The sequence below is a fragment of the Rhinichthys klamathensis genome, unplaced genomic scaffold, assembly GCF_029890125.1.
Source record: "Rhinichthys klamathensis goyatoka isolate OS25496 unplaced genomic scaffold, OSU_Roscu_1.1 h1tg000635l_1, whole genome shotgun sequence".
Lineage (NCBI taxonomy): Eukaryota > Metazoa > Chordata > Actinopteri > Cypriniformes > Leuciscidae > Rhinichthys > Rhinichthys klamathensis.
The window spans coordinates 543,322-562,841 of record NW_026607081.1 but is presented as its reverse complement, the minus strand read 5'-3'; the positions used below and the strand labels follow the sequence as shown (position 1 = coordinate 562,841).

Below are 19,520 nucleotides of genomic sequence, written 5' to 3'. Positions count from 1 at the left end.
CTTGAATCTATTTATTAATGCTTCTTTGACGATTTTGTAAAAAAAAACGAACTACTAGTTAAAATGATCTTTACAGTTTATCTCCAAGGCACGTCAATCTGCTTCTGACCATGACAGCATATGTGTAAATGATGACCAGGACCGGTTCTGTCAAAACATAGTGTTCATTCCTCCATTAATACGTTATATTGAAATAAACATGGGTGAACATTAAAAATAAAATGAAAATTTGCATTAAAACAAAAGGGCACGTTTTCTAAATTCTCATAAAAATATCATTGCCATTATTATAATCCCCGAAAAATAGTGATATATTTAAATTGTACTGTGTTTAAATATTAATATTGGTCTAGAATTGTATTAAACAATTCATATAAAAACGTATATAAAAAAAGTGTATTAAAGCTTTAGTTCACGCTAAAATTTAAATTCTGTCATACTCAACCTCATGTCGTTCCAAACCTGTAAGACTTTCGTTCATCTTCGGAACACAAATGAAGATCTTTTTGATGAAACTGAGAGCTTTCTGACCCTCCATTGACAGATACGCAACTACCACTTTGTCGCTTCAAAAATAAAAAGAGATCGTAAAACAAATCCATATGAATTGAGTGGTTTTGTCCAAATTGTCATATAAAGAGAGACAGGATCGCTTTAGATGATGAACAGATTGAATTTAGGCTTTTATTCACATATAAACATTGATCAACTCACACATCAGTTGTGGTAAACGGAAGCTCAAGCATGTTCGCTTGACGCACGAGAACCAATGAGGTTCATTCTCGTGTTACGCAGGCACATTTGAGCTTCCTCAAGAACCAATGAGGTTCGTTCTCGTGTTACGCAGCACGTTTGAGCTTCCTCAAGAACCAATGAGGTTCGTTCTTGTGTAACGCAATGAGGTTCATTCTCGTGATTGTCGTCAGTTAGACTCATCATTAACAGTAACAAGAATTACAAGTAAGAAGTGCAAAAGTAAAACACGTGCTAATTTTCATTAAAATGTGTAGATAAAAAAATGTCATTGCACAATAATAGGTGTCATTTTCTTTATGCAAAATATAATATTTTCTTTTAATTTCGGGGTGAAATATGACCGTGAGATTCATTGTAAGCAGTTCCCCAAAGTTCCCTCCCGTGGGATTGAATGAAAAACACCTGGACAGGCTCCGGCTGACAGAACGGACACAGCAGCTCTTGTGTCTGCACAGGCTGCACTGCGGTTTATGAATCTTTTAATGAATCACAGCTGTTTACAGGCTGTACCTTGTGTTTTATTCCATTGAAAAGACTGACTAATCTGGCCTATTACTGCTCACAAAGCTGCTGTCACCATTACAGTTGAATAAGTGGCTCAATGTTTTTGGAACTGTTGGCATAAATAAAACTTGAACTTACTGAAATGATGGTGCAGACCAGTGTGTGAGTGGTTGAATATTCCTGGCGTGAAAACACACTGGCAAAAAAGTTGAAATGTCAAACAAAAAGGAAAATGCATACAGTGTGTCTTAATCGCACGCTTGAGTAAACTTGCAGTTGGACATGGCCTGAGGTTTTGCTGGACCAACTGCTTCAGGCCTTTAGGAAAGGAGCCACAAAACCAATATTGGCCGTAATCAAATACACTTTTTGTTTTTTTTGCTCAAGATGAAGGTCACAGCCCTTTCCTGAGTATCCAGATTGTCAGTTGAGCCAGTTTTGAATATGAACAATGCTTTCAGTTTTCTGCTCAATACAAGGAATTCCTGAAGTACAAACAAATATGATTTCTGACGCATTTTCCCACTGCTTGTAAATTTTTTTCCCCCCCAAACCCAAGACTTGCTTATGTGCACTGTTATTTTAGTATCATTTGTATTAGGTTTTTTAAATTTTTTAATTTAGGTTTAATTTATTTTTATTTCAGTAATTTTAGTATTTCAACAAACTTATTTAAAGGGAGCATTTCATCTAATATTTTTTTATTTTATTTTATTTCAGTTTAACAATGTTTTTAATAGTTTTAGTTTTAAACAGTGACAACACTGCTTCTGTGGAATGCAAAAGGAGATATTTTAAAGATGACAATCTCCAAAATGACGTTAAAGATCGTGCATATCAAGCTCAAGTCCTCTGAAGTCATATGATAACTTTGTGTAAGGAATTCAAGTTGCTATTTGCTAATATATCAACCCCTTTCACAATAGCTCTCGAATCTCATTTTCATAAATGTATTCAAACATTGCATAAAGAAGCATCTCGCCATGCAGGTTTGATATAAAAAAATGGCAAATGACATTGATTCTTGGGCTTTTCTTCATGCACGCAAAGACTGTTTTTATGGTGCTTTATTGTCAGTTTTGTAGCTTGACCGGTTCTGGCCACTGTAATATTTTCTGAAAACGTCTTCTTTTGTGTTTCTTTGAAGAAATCTTGTCACACGGGTGGGTTTGGATCAGTGTGAGGGTGAGTAAGTGATATATAATGTGTCACCATCCCTTCAAATGAAATCATTCAAGATATTGATGGTGGTGGTTTCAATTCTTAAAGGAATAGTTCACCCAAAAATGAAATCATCATCTACTCACTTTCAAGTTGTTCAAAACCTGTATGAATTTCTTTCTTCTGCTGAACACAAAATAATATATTTTGAAAAATGTTGGGATATTCTATAGAAAACGCTGGATGGAAACGTCAAGATGCTCACATTCTAATAAAAAAAGGTAACACTTTTCTTGAAGGGGTGTGCATAAGACTGACATGACACCTTCATAATCATGACATGACACATGTCATGAAAATGAAGGAGGTTTTATGAATGTTTATGACAACTGTCATTACCAAGACACTGACAGGTTATGATGTAATGGTTTGTCAAGTTGTCATAACAAAGACATCTCAAACAATGTCATATTTGCATTAAAGATGTCATAATTGAGCGAATGACACTTAATTACAAACCTCCTTCATATTCATGACATGTCATGTCATGATTATGAAAGTGTCATGTCAGTCTTATGCACACCCCTTCAAGTAAAGTGTTACCAAAAAAAGGTATGTGCTCAATTGAGGCGGATGATTTTTTTTTATCCGATAAGAAGACATGCGCATAAACTACGATGGAAACTCATTTGCCGAATATATATATATTTTTTTCCTCAACAGAGGATATGATTGGATAACTGGACTAACCAGCGGACAAATTGCATCACACAAACATCTTAAATGTTGGTTTGATCATTCTGAAATGCCAAAGTCAGTCATTAAAATGATTTGTTTTATTGCCTCCCAGAACTGTTCCCAGAAGTGGTGATTTTGTTGCTTTATTCGCAAATACTTTGAGTATTCGAATTTTGCGCAAAAGTTAAATTTGCTACTTTGAATGGAAGCATAGCCACTGTAATACAACAACAACAACTTTTCATCCTGGAAAAAGGGATGATCGGATGGTTGCTCACGAGGAGGTCAAGAGACTTCCTCATGTTCAGCCTTCCACATGAGTTGTTATTTAGTTTGTAGGGTGGAAGTGTGTTGTCATTAATCAGTCAATTACTGTTTTCTTAGTGAATCATTAGCTACTTACACCTCAGTGTGTGTGTGTGTGTGTGTGTGTGTGTGGGAGAGAGAGGATCATATTTCTTAGACTCTTTCTTTAGTGTGTCGCTCGCCTGTCAGATGGTCCATGGCTCAGACACGGTGAAAACATGGACATCTTCGCTCCATCTTTATGTTTGCTGTTGCAGTTTTGTTTTTAACTTGGACTTTTACTATGAATCTAAATGGATGGGATCACAAAAGATGAGGATCAAGCGTTTCATGTCCGTTCCAGGTAGGAGAAAAGACTTGTCTTGCCATACGATACACAAACTTTTTAACTACAGCACATTTTTGGATGTGCCTTCATTCTCTATTAACTCCGATTATGGAGTGTTTTACACAACAGATCTTGCTGTAAATACCAAAAGACCTGTCTATCTTTCCATTGACGTGCACTTGTTTTTCCATCAGATAAATGGGGTTTGAAATGTAATACAGTGCTGCGGGTGGAGGCTAGTAAAAATGGGCTCAGGTTGGTCGAGAGATCTCTTGCGTGTGCATTTTTAATAGCCGTGTTTAATAATTAAAATGGAGGGTCATCACTTGTTGGCATTGTTTTGTCTCGGTTGCTGTCGTACATCCTGAAATACTGCAGGACCATCTCACACTGAAGCTGAAAGATGAGTCAAGGGCCTATGTTTTATTTCAGGGAGTGTTTTTTCCACACAGGGGTGAAACATTTACAGGAAATAATTGGTGAGAATAGGAATGGGATTGAATTCGGCTCAGCATGTTTTGGAGTACATGTGCAAACCACTAGGTCATGGTTCCAACAAGGTCCTGAATTTGGGATCAGTGTTGCCAAGTCTGCGATTTTCCTGCGGAAATGGACAAAAGTAGTTTTACTTTTACACTGTTTACATTTTTTTATTATTTTTAGTTTAACCCCTCCCCACAAAATGCAATTTTTACCCCCCGGAAGACGACTTTTACCTGGCAAACCCCCCAGAACCTAAATGGACTAGTTCTGCCTGTAATTGGGCGGCTTTTGAATAGCAATTGGGCTGGTTTTGTTATGCAAACCAAACCCTGGTTGGGATGGAATGTGATGTTTCCCCCATCATGTAAATGTTGTCATTTCGTCACAATTTTTGGCGTACCTTCACATCATTCCAAACCTATACGATTTTCTTTCTTTTGTAGAACAAAAAAAGATGTTTTAGGATGTTCACACTACTCCTTTCCATAGAACGAAAGCATATCAGGTGTTGTCGATCTCCAAAAACACAAAAAGCTCCAGCATGATAGTAGTCCACTGTATTCATGTAGGCTATTCCAATCCATCTTCTAAAGCCATATGGTGACTTTTATAATATTTAGTGGTGAAATTGTTGCTACTCAATGAGTAGCCTATATTTCCCACCATTATATTTCCCTAATAAGCTTTCAGATATTTGTCTCCATCCTGCACATTTGAACTGCCATGTTGCGTTCAGTCATAATCTTTTTTTTTTTTTTAACAACTGAATGGAACAAATGAAAAGAGACATTGTGTTAAACTTTCTCCTTTGAGTTTCACAGAACTCACGGAATGATATGAGGGTGAATAATTAATGACTGAACATTCATTTTTGAGTGAACTGTCCCTTTAAAGGGTTAGTTCACCCAAAAATGAAAATTATGTCATTAATGACCTCATGTCGTTCCAAGCCCGCAAGACCTCCGTTCATCTTCGGAACACAGTTTAAGATATTTTAGATTTAGTCCGAGAGCTTTCTGTCCCTCCATTGAAAATGTATGTACGGTATACTGTCCTTGTCCAGAAAGGAAATAAAGACATAACATAACCAAAAATAACAAAAACTAGGACTTTATTCAGCATTGTATTGTCTTCCGGTTCTGTTGTGGATCCGCGTTCAGTGCCGCTGCTGACGTAAGACGCTGCTGATGTGTGTCTGGTGTGTGTGTGTGTGTGTGTGTGACGTAAGACGCTGCTGACGTGTGTCTGGTGCGCCCGAGCTTCGTTTACAGTCTGAGGGAGACGCACGCTGGAAACAAAACAATCTTCGCAAACATGTCTAAGGATTTCCACACAGAGGAAGACTTGCATTTTTTTGCCCAGCCATATTTATTTGAACCCGAATACACGGACACACCAGACACACGTCAGCAGCGTCTTACGTCAGCAGCGTCACTGAACGCGGATCCACAACAGAACCGGAAGACAATACAATGCTGAATAAAGTCGTGGTTTTTGTTATTTTTGGACCAAAATGTATTTTCGATGCTTCAAAACATTCTAACTAACCCACTGATGTCACATGGACTACTTTGATGATGTCTTTATTTCCTTTCTGGACAAGGACAGTATACCGTACACACATTTTCAATGGAGGGACAGAAAGCTCTCGGACTAAATCTAAAATATCTTAAACTGTGTTCTGAAGATGAACGGAGGTCTTACGGGCTTGGAACGACATGAGGGTGAGTCATTAATGACATAATTTTCATTTTTGGGTGAACTAACCCTTTAATGTCAAGTTTTTAGAAATTAACAGAAATAATGAGTAACATATGCCTGGTGTTTCAGTAAGAATCAGTGAAATTCATTACTTCATGAGAAGAATGAGTTGATATATGGTGCGAATTAGTCATTTGCATCGGTCAGTGGAGAAATCGCGTCAGCCGCTCGGCCCGCGTCCCACCTCGCTGAGGATAAAGAAATTAGAGCATGTGAACGCCGCAAGCCTTCCGCTGAGGACACTCTGGGCAAAGCGTGGGATTTAATTTGGTCTAATGGATTTTCCCTGCATGGCCTTGGTTACCTGACTGTTCCTCTGGCTGGAGTCGATTTGTTCTTCACGACATCTCGCTCTACTTCAGCAGAAGATTAATTGATTCAGGGAGGTTTTCTTGGGTTGCTTTGTTCCTTGAACAGTTCTTAAGCCTTCATGCTTACTCTTATTAATAATGGCGAGGGTGGCTATACATATTCTAAAGAAAATTGTGCACTTTCCAGTGCAAAAGGTGCTTTTTGCTTACTGGTTTGAGTCAAACATGACGCCAAAGACTAGTTATTTCTCAGGTCCCACGGTCAATTTATGTATTTTTGGCTGGTTTTATTTTCTAAATTGTAATCCTGAGCACTGATCACTCTCTGTTGCACAAATGTTGCAGAACTTAGTTTAATTACTTAGTTTTGCTTGCCATGTCAAGCATAACTATTACTATTACTCAAGATTAAGGATTAGAACAAACCTCTAACCATAAGAAAGAATTAAGCTTTAACTAAGTAAAAAAAAAAAAAAAGGTTCCAAATGGGGTGTTTTTTTTTTGCAGCAATGCCATGGAAGGACTAATTTTTGTTCCTTAAAGAACCACAAAGAATGAACCTTTATGTTTAGGAATGTAGAATAACCATTTTTGGTTCCATAAAGAACCTTCCATTGAACAGTTCTTAAAAGAACCATTTTTTTCTTGGTGTGAAGTGAGGAATTTACAACAAAAAAAAAACATTCCAAAAAAAACATTTCATGCAATAGAAAGGTTTCGTGGATTTGAAAGGTTCTTCATTGAACCATAAATGTCAATAAAAACGTTTATTTTTATTAGTGTACAATAACCATTTTTGTTTCCCCAAAGAACCTTTCAGTGAACAGTTCTTAAAGGGATACTCCACCGGTTTTTCATATTAAACTGTTATTCCCTTAACTAAGAGGAGTTGATACATACCTCTCTCGTCTCAGTGCGTGCACTATATCGCTCTGTATTGCCGCAAAACTATATTAGCACTTAGCTTAGCCCAGTGCATTAAATATGGGCCAAAAAGAGAAGCGACCAAACACTTCCTCGTTTTCCCTATTTAAACACAGTTACTCGAGTAGTGTAACTCGACCTAGGCTGGTGACACAAAATAAAACGTTGCGCTTTTCTAAGCGTTTAAAATTGAAGACTATATTGTATGCCGGAATACCATAACAAGTGCTTTTGAGCACTTCGACTTGGCGCAATAATATCTTCACTCGTGAAAAGTCCTCTTACCGGCTCCCGCTTCCTCTCCCCCTCCCTCTCATTTCCGTCAATACAACCAACGTGACACTTACTACCTGTGCTATTAGCAAACTGCAGATCATTTGCAATGGCGGACTTTGTAGATGATTATGACTTCTTTGTAGCAGACCCAGAGCCATATCTGTTTGAACCCGAGTACACAGAGGAGGAATTAGCTCTTATGGACCGTGAGAGGGAAAATAGATATGATCCAGAACAGACCGGAGCCGGCGAAAGACCACTGGCAAACAGCAATTGGTGGTGCAAGTGTGACTGTTGTGAACAGATGCCGACCGAAATTGAGAGCCTGTGCTGTTTAGAATGGGACCAGCTATTGCCATCGAAGGTGGGGGTCAGTGTAGATCCCCAAAATCGCATGTGTCGCGGCAAGCGACGCGTTTGCAGTGATGATTCAGCCGGCAGTCGTAAACTTCCTCCTCCGTGTACTCGGGTTCAAACAGATATGGCTCTGGGTCTGCTACAAAGAAGTCATAATCATCTACAAATTCCGCCATTGCAAATGATCTGCAGTTTGCTAATAGCACAGGTAGTAAAAGTCACGTTGGTTGTATTGACGGAAATGAGAGGGAGGGGAGAGGAAGCGGGAGCCGGTAAGAGGACTTTTCACGAGTGATGATATTATTGCGCAAAGTCGAACTGCTCAAAAGCACTTGTTATGGTATTCCGGCATACAATATAGTCATCAATTTTAAACGCTTAGAAAAACACAACGTTTTATTTTGTGTCACCAGCCTAGGTCGTTTAAATGGGGAAAACGAGGAAGTGTTTGGTCGCTTCTCTTTTTGGCCCATATTTAATGCACTGGGCTAAGCTAAGTGCTAACATAGTTTTGCGGCAATACAGAGCGATATAGTGCACGCACTGAGACGAGAGAGGTATGTATCAACTCGTCTTAGTTAAGGGAATAACAGTTTAATATGAAAAACCGGTGGAGTATCCCTTTAAAAAACACTTTTTTCTTATGGGGTGTTCACACTTGTCAGGTTTGGTTTGATTAAATTGAACTCTGGTGCGATTACTCTGTTAGTGCGGTTCATTCGAATAAGAGTGAACGCTGCCATCCGAACCCTGGTGCACCCAACAAGATGGGTCTCGGTCCACTTCCAAACGAACTCTAGGGCGGTTCGACTGAAATATGAACGCAACACAGACCAAAGACAATCGAAACAAACCAAAAACAGACATGTCACAAGATGCGACCCTAAAAAGGACAGAATGCTCAAGCATACCTGTTTTTTCTCATCATAGTCGTGATGTTGCCCATCACAGTTCAGTACAGGCATCAGAACCACGTCTCCTCGCAGCATTGGTTTGGATGTTCGACGAGTTCCGTCGCAAAATATATATATATGCCATAAAACATTTTTTGTTTGTTTTCTATCTTTAGGTTTGGTGTTGAAAATGACCGTGTGAACGCTAACTGTACGTTCACACCGCCGCCGACTTGAGCGTCAAAGAAGCTCTGTCAAGGACGCTTGTCAAAAAGTACGGGGAAGCTTGTTGGACGCTTTGAACGCTCTGACGTTGCAGGGAGAATAGAAGTGTCACAACATGAAATGTAATAAACAGAAAAAAACAAGCAATACATTGAAGAAACCTTTTATAACGACAGCATTTGTATAACCGTTTTGGTCACATTTGGTCGGGAAAAAAAGAATTGTTAGCTATTATTATTTGCATTAGGCTATAAATGCAATTGGTCAAATCGGTGTCACCGTGAGCAAATGAATTGCATTCCCGCTTTAAAACGAGCGTTCGTAAATATTTCAAATAAAAGTTGCGCTCATGCGGTCCCTATAAGCAAACAACGTCATGTCATAAATGATAGGAAACCCAGCAACGGCGATTATTAGCAGATTATTAGCTTCTCTTCCATTTTCTCGGAACTAATGCTTTAGTAGGAACGAAAGTTTACATCGTATGTTTCTCCGGAATCAGCCAGCGCGAAGGACGTCTATATTCCGATTGGTTGCTGTTTTTTTTTTGTTTTTTTTATTATTCAACAATTGCACAGTTTACAGGAACGTTCATCTCCATTCTAAAAATAATACATTGTGCAGTTTTCAACATTGTGGGTGTTTTAACATAAACAAAACATAAACAAAAGACTTACATCATCACATTTTGCCAGGGGAAGTACGGATTTACAAAAAGATATCAAATTGTTTACATGCATTCACAGTTTTTGTTGCTTTTTGATTAAGAGAATACTTAATCGTTTTGACATATTGCTTGACCTCATTGTTAAAAGCAATAAAAGATGTTTTGGAATGCGCAAACTTACATTTATGAATGTAAAATTTTGCCAAGAGAATAATGAGATTTATATTGAAAGTTTCATTAGGCCTAGTCTTAGTTCTGTTGAGGTCATAAAGGATTGGTTGCTGGCGTTTTGCCGCTGCCTGCCGCTGAACCGCATCATAGCTCATTACCATAAAGTTGAGCTTCTTTCAACTTTCTGATTGACGCTCAAAACGCCCAAAACGCGACGCCGATGGATTTGACGCTCCTTGCAGCTGAGAAAAGAAAGCTTCCATTGAAAATGAATGACTTCCGGCCGCTTTGGAAGCTCAAATCGGCGGCGGTGTGAACGTACAGTTAGTGAATCAGGACTAAATGTATCATTTTCTTTTTTGGTCCGGACCAAAAACCAAGAGAACTGAACTACAAGTGTGAACACCCCTAGTGTGTGAAGGTCATTTTAAGAATCTAAAGAACCTTTTTTTTTTTTTTTTTTTAAATGGATGTTAAAGGTTCTTTATGGAACTGTAGATGCCAATAAAGAACCCTTATTTTTTTATGAGTGTAACAAAAAAAACAAAAAACACTCAGAATCTGCATAGTTTGTTTCGCCCGACCCACCCAACTGGAATTACTGGTTTAGGAGCTGTTCTAAGCACATTAGAGTTACTCTGTTTTGCCCTTTATGCGTGATAATCCCCATGTGTCGTCTCACTGATAATTGGAATTGACGCTTCCCATCGGGTGTCCGTAGATGACATGAGCATGTCGTACAGTTGCATCTGTTATCGGAAGGCTTACCGCTGACCCTGCGATCATGTGTGCGAGACCCAGCGTAACCCGCCATGGCATGCCAACAACAAAACATTTTAGATGCTAAAGCCTCGTCTGGTTATGCTCAGGCTCCTCACCAGGGGTAGCGGGTTGGGAAAGGTCTCACAGAGGGTGTTATCCTGTTATTTGGTGTCTTTTGGAAGAGGTAAATCAGTTTTGTGATGTGTCTGAGAGGGTCGAAGCTGTGGGGCTCGTGCTTCACCCCATGGAGAATTAAACGTGTCTATCACATTGGAGGAGAAAAAATCATCAAGAGGATTGAGATGTTTGGACGGTGCACTGCATATTATAAAAAGAAAAAGGATAAAAGGTGGGGTGAGTTTTTCTGTACACACTTGTCATATGTGGTTGCCAGGGCATTGCTGTCTGGTTGCTAAGGGGTTATTAGGGTTGTTGCTATGGTGTTCTTGGTGGTTACAAGGTGCTTAAAAGATTTGTATTCGGCTCTTTTGAACTTTCTATTAGAATCCTGAAAAAAGTATTCTGGTTTCCACAAAAATATGAAGCAGCAACATTGTTTTCAACATTGATAATAATCAGAAATGTTTCTTGAGCAGCAAATCAGCATATTAGAATGATTTCTGAAGGATCATGTGACACTGAAGACTGGAGTAATGATGCTGAAAATTCAGCTTTGATCACAGGAATACATCACATTTTACAATATATTAAAATAAAGTTATTTTAAATTGAAATAATATTTCACAATATTACAGTTTTTACTGCAAGTTTGATCAAATAAATGCAGGCTTGGTGAGAATAAGAGACTTACAGACCCCAAACTTAAAGGTGTTATATGTATTTAAAGTTAAATAGTTTTGATGACGTAGTAATTACGTTTTTTTTCTCTCAGTATTGACAATGTTTACATGTTGTGTAGCATCTAGATAATTTCTTATTTTTATGAATTCTCCAAATATTGCTGTATTTTAAACATCAGATATGTAGTGATTGACTGATTTTGTCTCTTCACTCAGCGCTTTCACATTTGATGAGGACTAAAAGTGTACTTTTTTCAGACAAAAATTGGCACCTAATGTCTATACATATAACATACTCATGGACGCACACTCTGAAAGAACAAACAGAAGTCCTTGTATGCAAATGCAACGTGTGTTTATATTTTTCATACATTCTGTGATACTTTATTAGGTTTACAGGCATTCAGATCAGTGTTGCTGAGTGAAGCTGAGATTATTAGTCATTCTTTGACACCCTCTTAATATGGGAGTCATTCATATTTTTATTGCATGTCAGCTGACAAGACGTTCTCAAGAACTTGTGTAGACACAGACCTAATGATGTTGACATTGCAGTAATTCTTTCTAGATTTTTCTACAATATCTGGGAAATGCTTTTGATTGCCACAGATAAACCCTTAGTGTGTACAAAAGAAATGGGAAATGCATTTACACAAAACAAATTACGTTTTAGTTGCATAACGTCGGTTAATGGAAACGCCGTCATTTCGCAATAGTTTTTTATCTACATTTAGAAAATATCACAAAAGGTTTGCGCAAAACTGTAATGGAGTCCAGGCTGTTCCTCAAATATAAGGCCTCTGCAGTTAAATATGCTTAAACATAAATACTGGACTGATCGTTAGGTTTAAAAACCTTTAGTTGCTCTTTTCTTTTAATAGTCTTGTCAAAATGCATATCAAACTGAAATATTTTACTCCCTTTACTTTGCTTCTATCTTTATGCGCATCTATAGACATTTAGTTATACACCAATAAAATATGTATCTATGTATTTTGTTTTTTACATTTTAATATATTTATTAATTATTAGTGCTGTCAAATCAATGAATAGCTGTCAAATCAATTAAAAAAGCGTGTGTGTTTGTGTGCGTCTATAAATGTATTAATTACGATTTATTGATTTGACAGCACAAATATTATTATTAATTTTTTTTTACCAATTTTTTTTTTTTGGTCTCTGCTCTCTGCGGCTGCGTCCAAAATTATATACTCTCGTGAGTAGGTACTTATTTTGAATGAGTACGTACTTTGTGAGTGCTAAAAAGTGCGTTCTATTAGTATCTGGACGCATAGATATCCATAATAAAGGCTAGATGTCTCGTCCGCGCTGCTGGCCAATGGAGGTCGACGTCCGCACCTGGCGGCCATCTTGTCACAGGCAGCTCGTGCACTCGTAACATTGTGTTTTAATGGTGCATGTACTTTTTAAATAACCATAACTTGCTCAATTTTCAACCGATTTCCAAACAGTTTGGTTTGTTATAAACGTCAGAGATGTAGTTATGACACTGCACACTTATGAATAATAAGTGTATAAATAAATAATCATCCAGAATTATAGCCACGTTAATAATGTTTGTAAGAAACCAAACCGTTTGTAAATCCGTCAAGATTTCAACTAGACAAGAGTATTTGTGTTCGTGCTGATCACTCATCTTACATCAGGCACCACAGAGCCCGCCAGAAAGCTTGCCTGTGACAAGATGGCCGCCGGTGATGACGATAGAGACTCCGCCGTAAGACATCTAGCCTTTATTATGGATATCTATGTCTGGATGTACTACATCCGCCATGTTGTCATTATCATGTGACCTACCACTTCACTGCCTGAACACTTCTTTGTAAACCCATTTTTTCCTACTCCTGCCCTTTGCTCACCTCTCTGCTGCCCCCTGCAGGATGGAGGCCTCGTGTCTGGAACTGGCTCTGGAAGGTGAGCGTCTGTGTAAAGTGGGAGATTACCGTGCGGGCGTCTCATTTTTTGAGTCGGCCATCCAGGTGGGCACAGAAGACCTGCAGATTTTGAGCGCCATCTACAGTCAGCTGGGCAACGCATACTTCCACCTGCACGACTACAACAAGGCGCTGGAATACCATCGGCATGACCTGACGCTCACCAGGTCTGAATCTGGAAAGTTATGTCACTGTTCTAAAGCCGGAAGGATTATATCCTTATCTAAAATAACAAGTTTTGTTATTATGGCTCCTCTAGAACTATTGGAGATCAGGTGGGAGAAGCTAAAGCCAGTGGGAACCTTGGAAACACGTTGAAAGTTTTGGGACGCTATGACGAAGCAGCAGTTTGTTGCCAAAGACACCTGGATATTTCCAGGATGCTCCATGATATGGTGAGCTGTCAAATGCAGGGTTTCTACAAGGTGCTTGAAGTACTTGAACTTGACTTTTTGAAATTTAAGTCCTGGAAAACCCAGGACTAAAAAATAGAGCCATTTCGCATGGCCATGAGTGTAATATTGCTTATATAAGTATCCAAGTATATGATACAGCTTTCATTCTTCAGATCAATAATATATTCATGAGGAGAAAATCACTTTGAATAAGGGAAGCGATATATTTGTCATAGTATCCTTTCAATGGTTCAAGTTTTTTTTGAATTTGAAAGATAATAAAGATATTGTTTGATAAGTGATTGTAGTCCTTGAAAACCAAAAAAAGTAGTGCGTGAAAAGTCCTGGATTTTCATTTTACTGTATCTACAAACCCTGTAAATGGAACTAAAGGCCTTTTAATGCAAGTTTCTGTCATCATTTACTCTCTTTTCTATCTTTCTATACCTATGAGGTTTCTTTCTTCTGTCGAAACACATAAAATAAGATATTTTAAAGAAAATACACTAATAATCAATGCCGTTCTGTGCTGATGTCAAACCTGGCATGTCAAGGCACAATGTGCATGTGTGAATAAGATGTCACAGCCTCGTGGAAGAGATCATATGGCATCATCAGACTGGGAATATCACATATTGAATAGTATTGATTGTTTTTATGGCACTTCTTGTCCTTTTTTTGGAGATTGAAGCTCCTGGTCGTCATATGCTTGCAGAACCGAAGAAAACGTTCAGCTAAAATTCATTGTTTGGGACACAAATGATGGAGAGAAGATACAATAAAAAGCTGTTTAAATATGATTATTGACTGATAATATTTATTTCTTGATGTAAGCAAGTAAATAAATGCATAAAAGAGTATTTATTTATTGAAAAAATAAAACTGACTATTCAAAGAATAAAATAATTTAATTTAATTTAAATTTAATTAATTTAATTGCTACAATAAACATAAAACTGTCTGTTCAAATAAATGAATGAATAAACAGTAATAAAAAATTTCATTTTTTATTAACTTTCCTATAAACATATGATAATATTGTCATCTTTATTATTTTTTGTCATCAACCAAACTTCCAATAATATTGTGAATTTTTTTTTTTGACAACATCTTCCACGCCAATAAAAAGTTTAAACGGTCTATAAATGATAAATTAAATAAAAATAAATTGACTGATAATATTTATTTAGGGATGCAAATAATACATATAAACATACAAAACATGCATAAATAAAACAGAATTGATTTATTTGTGTTGATAAAATAGAAATAACTAACTGATCAACTATAATAAATAAGTTGTCATAAGGCCATAATCTTTGTCAGTTTTTAAACACTTCAAAGTGTCTTGATTATGTATTGTTGTTATCAACCAAACCTTTTAAGATGAATGTGATATGTTTTTGCCTATATCTCCCATGTCTAAGTGTGAGTAAATGATGACAGAATATTTTTATTCCTTTAAATTCCACTTGAATGACCAAGTTTGCCTCAGATGTTTTTTGAAGTCACATTTGTCCAAAGACACGGCTTGATCTATTTTAGCAGACCATAAACATAGTTTAAGTGCAAGCTGTCGATCTGTTTTAGGTGTGTAATCAGTGCTGGTTGTGTGTGTTATCTGGACGTGTGTCTGTGTGTGGTTTTGTTAGGTGGGGCAGGCTCGAGCGCTGTATAATTATGGGAATGTGTACCACGCCAAGGGGAAGAACATATGTTGGAGCGGTATGGACCCTGGAGACTTTCCCGAGGAGGCACGCATCGCTCTAAAGAAAGCAACCGAGTACTATGAGTGAGCGAGCCAACATTTGTTGTTTTCATTCTTTTGAATGGCAAAAACTAGAGTGTAGACGACACATGTGCTAAAAGACAAAACATTTCATTTCTGGAAGAGATTTGTTTGGCCTCAAGGGCAGTAATGTTTTCTAAAAGCATGCTAAACTTTCTATTATTTTATCTCCCCTACTGTATCTCATACTGTTTGTCTCGGTTTGAAGAGCGAATCTGGCCATTGTGAAGGAGTTGGGGGACAGAGCGGCACAGGGCAGGACTTACGGCAACCTTGGCAACTCACACTATTTGCTCGGAAACTTCCAGGATGCTGTTCTTGCCCACGAGCAGGTATTTCATACTGAGAGTTTCTTAATACGCTGTCAGTTTTAAATCTAAATGTACTTGTGGTTTCTATTCAAATGCACGGTGACACTTTACTTGAAGGGGTGTGCATAAGACTGACATGACACCTTTATAATCATGACATGACACATGTCAAGAATATGAAGGAGGTTTTATGCATGTTTATGACAACTGTCATTAAGTGTCATTCTCTCAATTATGACGTTTTTAATGCAAATATGACATTGTTTGAGATGTCTTTATGACACGTTGACATAAACCAATACATCATAACCTGTCAGTGTCTTTGTCATGACAACTTGACATTACTAAGACAACACAACCTGACATAAATTTGTCATAAACATGACATAGCAGATTAATTATCAAACTTAAGAAACCACTTAGCTTTATGGGTTAACATTACATTAAACTGTCATGTGGTTGGTTTTGACATTGGCTGTCATGAGGCCATTATAACATTTTAATGACAAATTCAATTTGAACCACTGTAGTTGAGGTCAAGAAAAATATTCATGACACAATTATAATGGCCGTATGACAGCCAATGTCAAAACCAACCACATGACAGTTTAATGTAATGTTAACCCATAAAGCTAAGTGGTTTTTTAAATGTTGTATTGGTTTATGTCAAATTGTCATTACCAAGACACTGACAGGTTATGATGTATTGGTTTATGTCAAGTTGTCATAACAAAGAAATCTCAAACAATGTCATATTTGCATTAAAAATGTCATAATTGAGCGAATGACACTTAATGACAGTTGTCATAAACATGCAATAAACCTCCTTCATATTCATGACATGTGTCATGTCATGATTATAAAGGTGTCATGTCAGTCTTATGCACACCCCTTCAAGTAAAGTGTTACCAAATGCACAAACTGAATGTGTAATAAAAATAATGGAAAAAATGCACAAGCTAGAATAAATTATGGATTAAATGCACAAGCTAGAATAAATTATGGATTAGTGTACAGAAATATTGATATAACACTGTACTTGTAATGATGATTAAAATAAATATCACTAAATATACAATAATATAAAGAACTTGTAGTCTGTATATCTATAGTGTAGAAAGTGCATATGTGCATGTTTCATGATGTAAATATTAATAATGCTTTCTTCTTTTTACAGCGTCTTCTCATCGCGAAGGAGTTTGGAGACAGAGCCGCAGAGCGGAGAGCATATTGCAACCTTGGAAATGCATACATATTCCTTGGGCAGTTTGAAGTTGCAGCTGAGCATTACAAGTCAGTTCACTAGTATATAAAATGAATTTGATTCAGCTGTAAAGCAGCTCTGCAGAAGACAATAGTGTCGTTATTCAGCTCAATTCGTTTCAAGCTTTGTTCTTGTGAAGTCGAATGAATAATGATGATGTGTATCCCACAGGCGGACACTGCAGTTGGCGCGGCAGCTGAAGGACAGGGCTGTGGAAGCTCAGGCCTGTTACAGTCTGGGAAACACCTACACGCTGCTGCAGGACTATGAGAGAGCCATAGACTATCACCTCAAACATCTCATCATAGCTCAGGACCTCAAGGACAGGTGGGCTGTTCTGGACACTTCTTGTCTGTGCTGCTGTTTATGAGGGTCTAATCGTCCTGTCACTGTGTGTAGGATTGGAGAAGGGAGGGCGTGCTGGAGTTTAGGGAACGCATACACCGCACTGGGAAACCACGAGCAGGCCATGAGCTTTGCTGACAAACATCTGGAGATCTCAAAAGAGGTGTGTGTTTGTGTGTGTGCTTGGCTCAGTGAGATAACACTAACAGACTTCCTGCCTGCACAGGAAAAGCCATGGGTGAATCTCAATGAAAAGAAAGATATATATATATTTTTTAATTTAACAAAAATAAAAAGCTTGCCATACTACGCTAGTCATCATTTGAAGTGGATCAAAACCTTTCATCAAAGTTATACATGAATTTTGAACAATACCCGTTCTTGTCTTAGGACAACTTATTTGATCCACTTCAAATGTTGACAACTGTATTATATATGGTGGCCGAGAGAGCTCAACGTGCTGCAACTGAAGAAAACACATGCACATAGAAAAAACACTAGCAAATTAAGAAAGCATCTTGTGCTGCAAATACTTAAAACACAACAAATACAGAAGCCCGCTGCAAATACACACAACAATGCACATACGACCAGGATGTTAAAGGTGAACTAAGTAACTTTTTTACCTTAACCGAACAGCTTTGGAGTCTTTGTAATGTTTATATTACTGATTTCGTGTTGAATGGTGGTCGTCTCGCACCCCCCTGGTGCCTGTGAGCCACAAAACCACCCTTGCCACTTTGGGCCGGCGGGGTACTCAGTGTTAGGAAGTATCGTGTGATATCAGGTCTCGTGAGGTAACGAATTGCTTTACGGCAAAAAACAGATCTGATAAAATTCTGATAAAATGAGCATCAAACAGAAATAACCCGGCGCCGTATACATGTGGTGTTGGGCGCGCGCAGCTCTTAAAGGGGCCACACCTTATTTCCACTCGTTACAGCGTCCATCCTACTGAACAGGTACCGGTGTACAGGGGGAGGGGATCCGGCCGTGAGTGCAGAGCCATCTCTGCGTGAGTGCTATTCACGACAGTACAAGTACTCCACAGCGACTCTAGGGGTCGCTGTTTGACAAAAACGGAATTCCTGCATAGTGCTGCTTTAAAATAAACAAAAAACTCACCTTTCAGTTCTGATTCTGATTTGTTCCCTATATCCATTTTTTTTTACCGTTCGTTTACACGTTCCTTCAATTGTGACACACATCCGATTCATGCGTTTACACTTGCCATACTATCTGAAACATCCCACATGCTTAAAGGGTTAAATTCTCTTGCACAGATGGACGAACGCGAATTATGCTTGATGCTAGCTCTGCGATATATGAAGTTCGCCAAACATCAGTATGATTTTGAGGCAGAGGAGGACGAAAAGGGCCATCATTGGAGCCTGTGCATATGCTTCAGTTATTGTGCGAGAGTGATCTCAGGACTGGTGGGAGCATATTGTGATACTTTGATATGTTGTGTCAACGTTTGTCCACATTCCTCTCCTACGACGACACACCGTTTTCTCGGGCCATTTGCAGATGTGCGTCGGGGTTGCTCTCGTCATTAAAGGGATACTCCACCCAAAAATGAAAATTCTGTCATCATTTACTCACCCTCAAGTTGTTGCAAACCTCTATGAGTTTCTTTCTTCTGCTGAACACAAAGGAAGATCGTTCTTCAAAATATCTTCCTTTGTGTTCAGCAGAAGAAAGAAACTCATACAGGTTTGCAACAACTTGAGGGTGAGTAAATGATGACAGAATTTTCATTTTTGGGTGGAGTATCCCTTTAAACCGTGGAGACGTAGCCTAATGCCTCAGAAAATCCGATCTGCCTGTTTACATGACAGTCGCGTCGGCACACATCTGATTTATATCTGATTTATTTCCACATATGAACGAGGCCTGAAACCGATCTCGAAATATCCGAATGCATGTGTTTTTTTCCTGTTTACACTGTCATAGAACACATCCGATCTGTGTCACGAGTAAAAAAAAAGGAATTGGGTCATTTGTGTTGTGAGTATTTGCAGCGCGTTTTTTTTAT

General features: G+C 38.2%; 1 protein-coding gene across 3 annotated transcripts in view; it reads left to right on the top strand.

Moving 5' to 3' along the window:
• gpsm2l (G protein signaling modulator 2, like) overlaps window positions 1-19,520 on the top strand; it is a 30,654-nt gene that overhangs the window by 360 nt on the left and 10,774 nt on the right. The window contains exons 1-8 of one of the 3 annotated variants that reach the window (XM_056241239.1): window positions 3,624-3,808; window positions 13,324-13,545; window positions 13,638-13,773; window positions 15,426-15,565; window positions 15,771-15,894; window positions 17,051-17,166; window positions 17,309-17,464; window positions 17,537-17,645. In XM_056241239.1, the coding sequence (XP_056097214.1) occupies window positions 3,759-3,808; window positions 13,324-13,545; window positions 13,638-13,773; window positions 15,426-15,565; window positions 15,771-15,894; window positions 17,051-17,166; window positions 17,309-17,464; window positions 17,537-17,645 (1,053 nt within the window). In that variant the 5' untranslated portion in view covers window positions 3,624-3,758. Of the gene's footprint in view, window positions 1-3,623; window positions 3,809-10,761; window positions 10,973-13,323; window positions 13,546-13,637; window positions 13,774-15,425; window positions 15,566-15,770; window positions 15,895-17,050; window positions 17,167-17,308; window positions 17,465-17,536; window positions 17,646-19,520 lie in introns of those variants that run through there. The other 2 variants (XM_056241238.1, XM_056241240.1) reach the window with 2 other exon arrangements.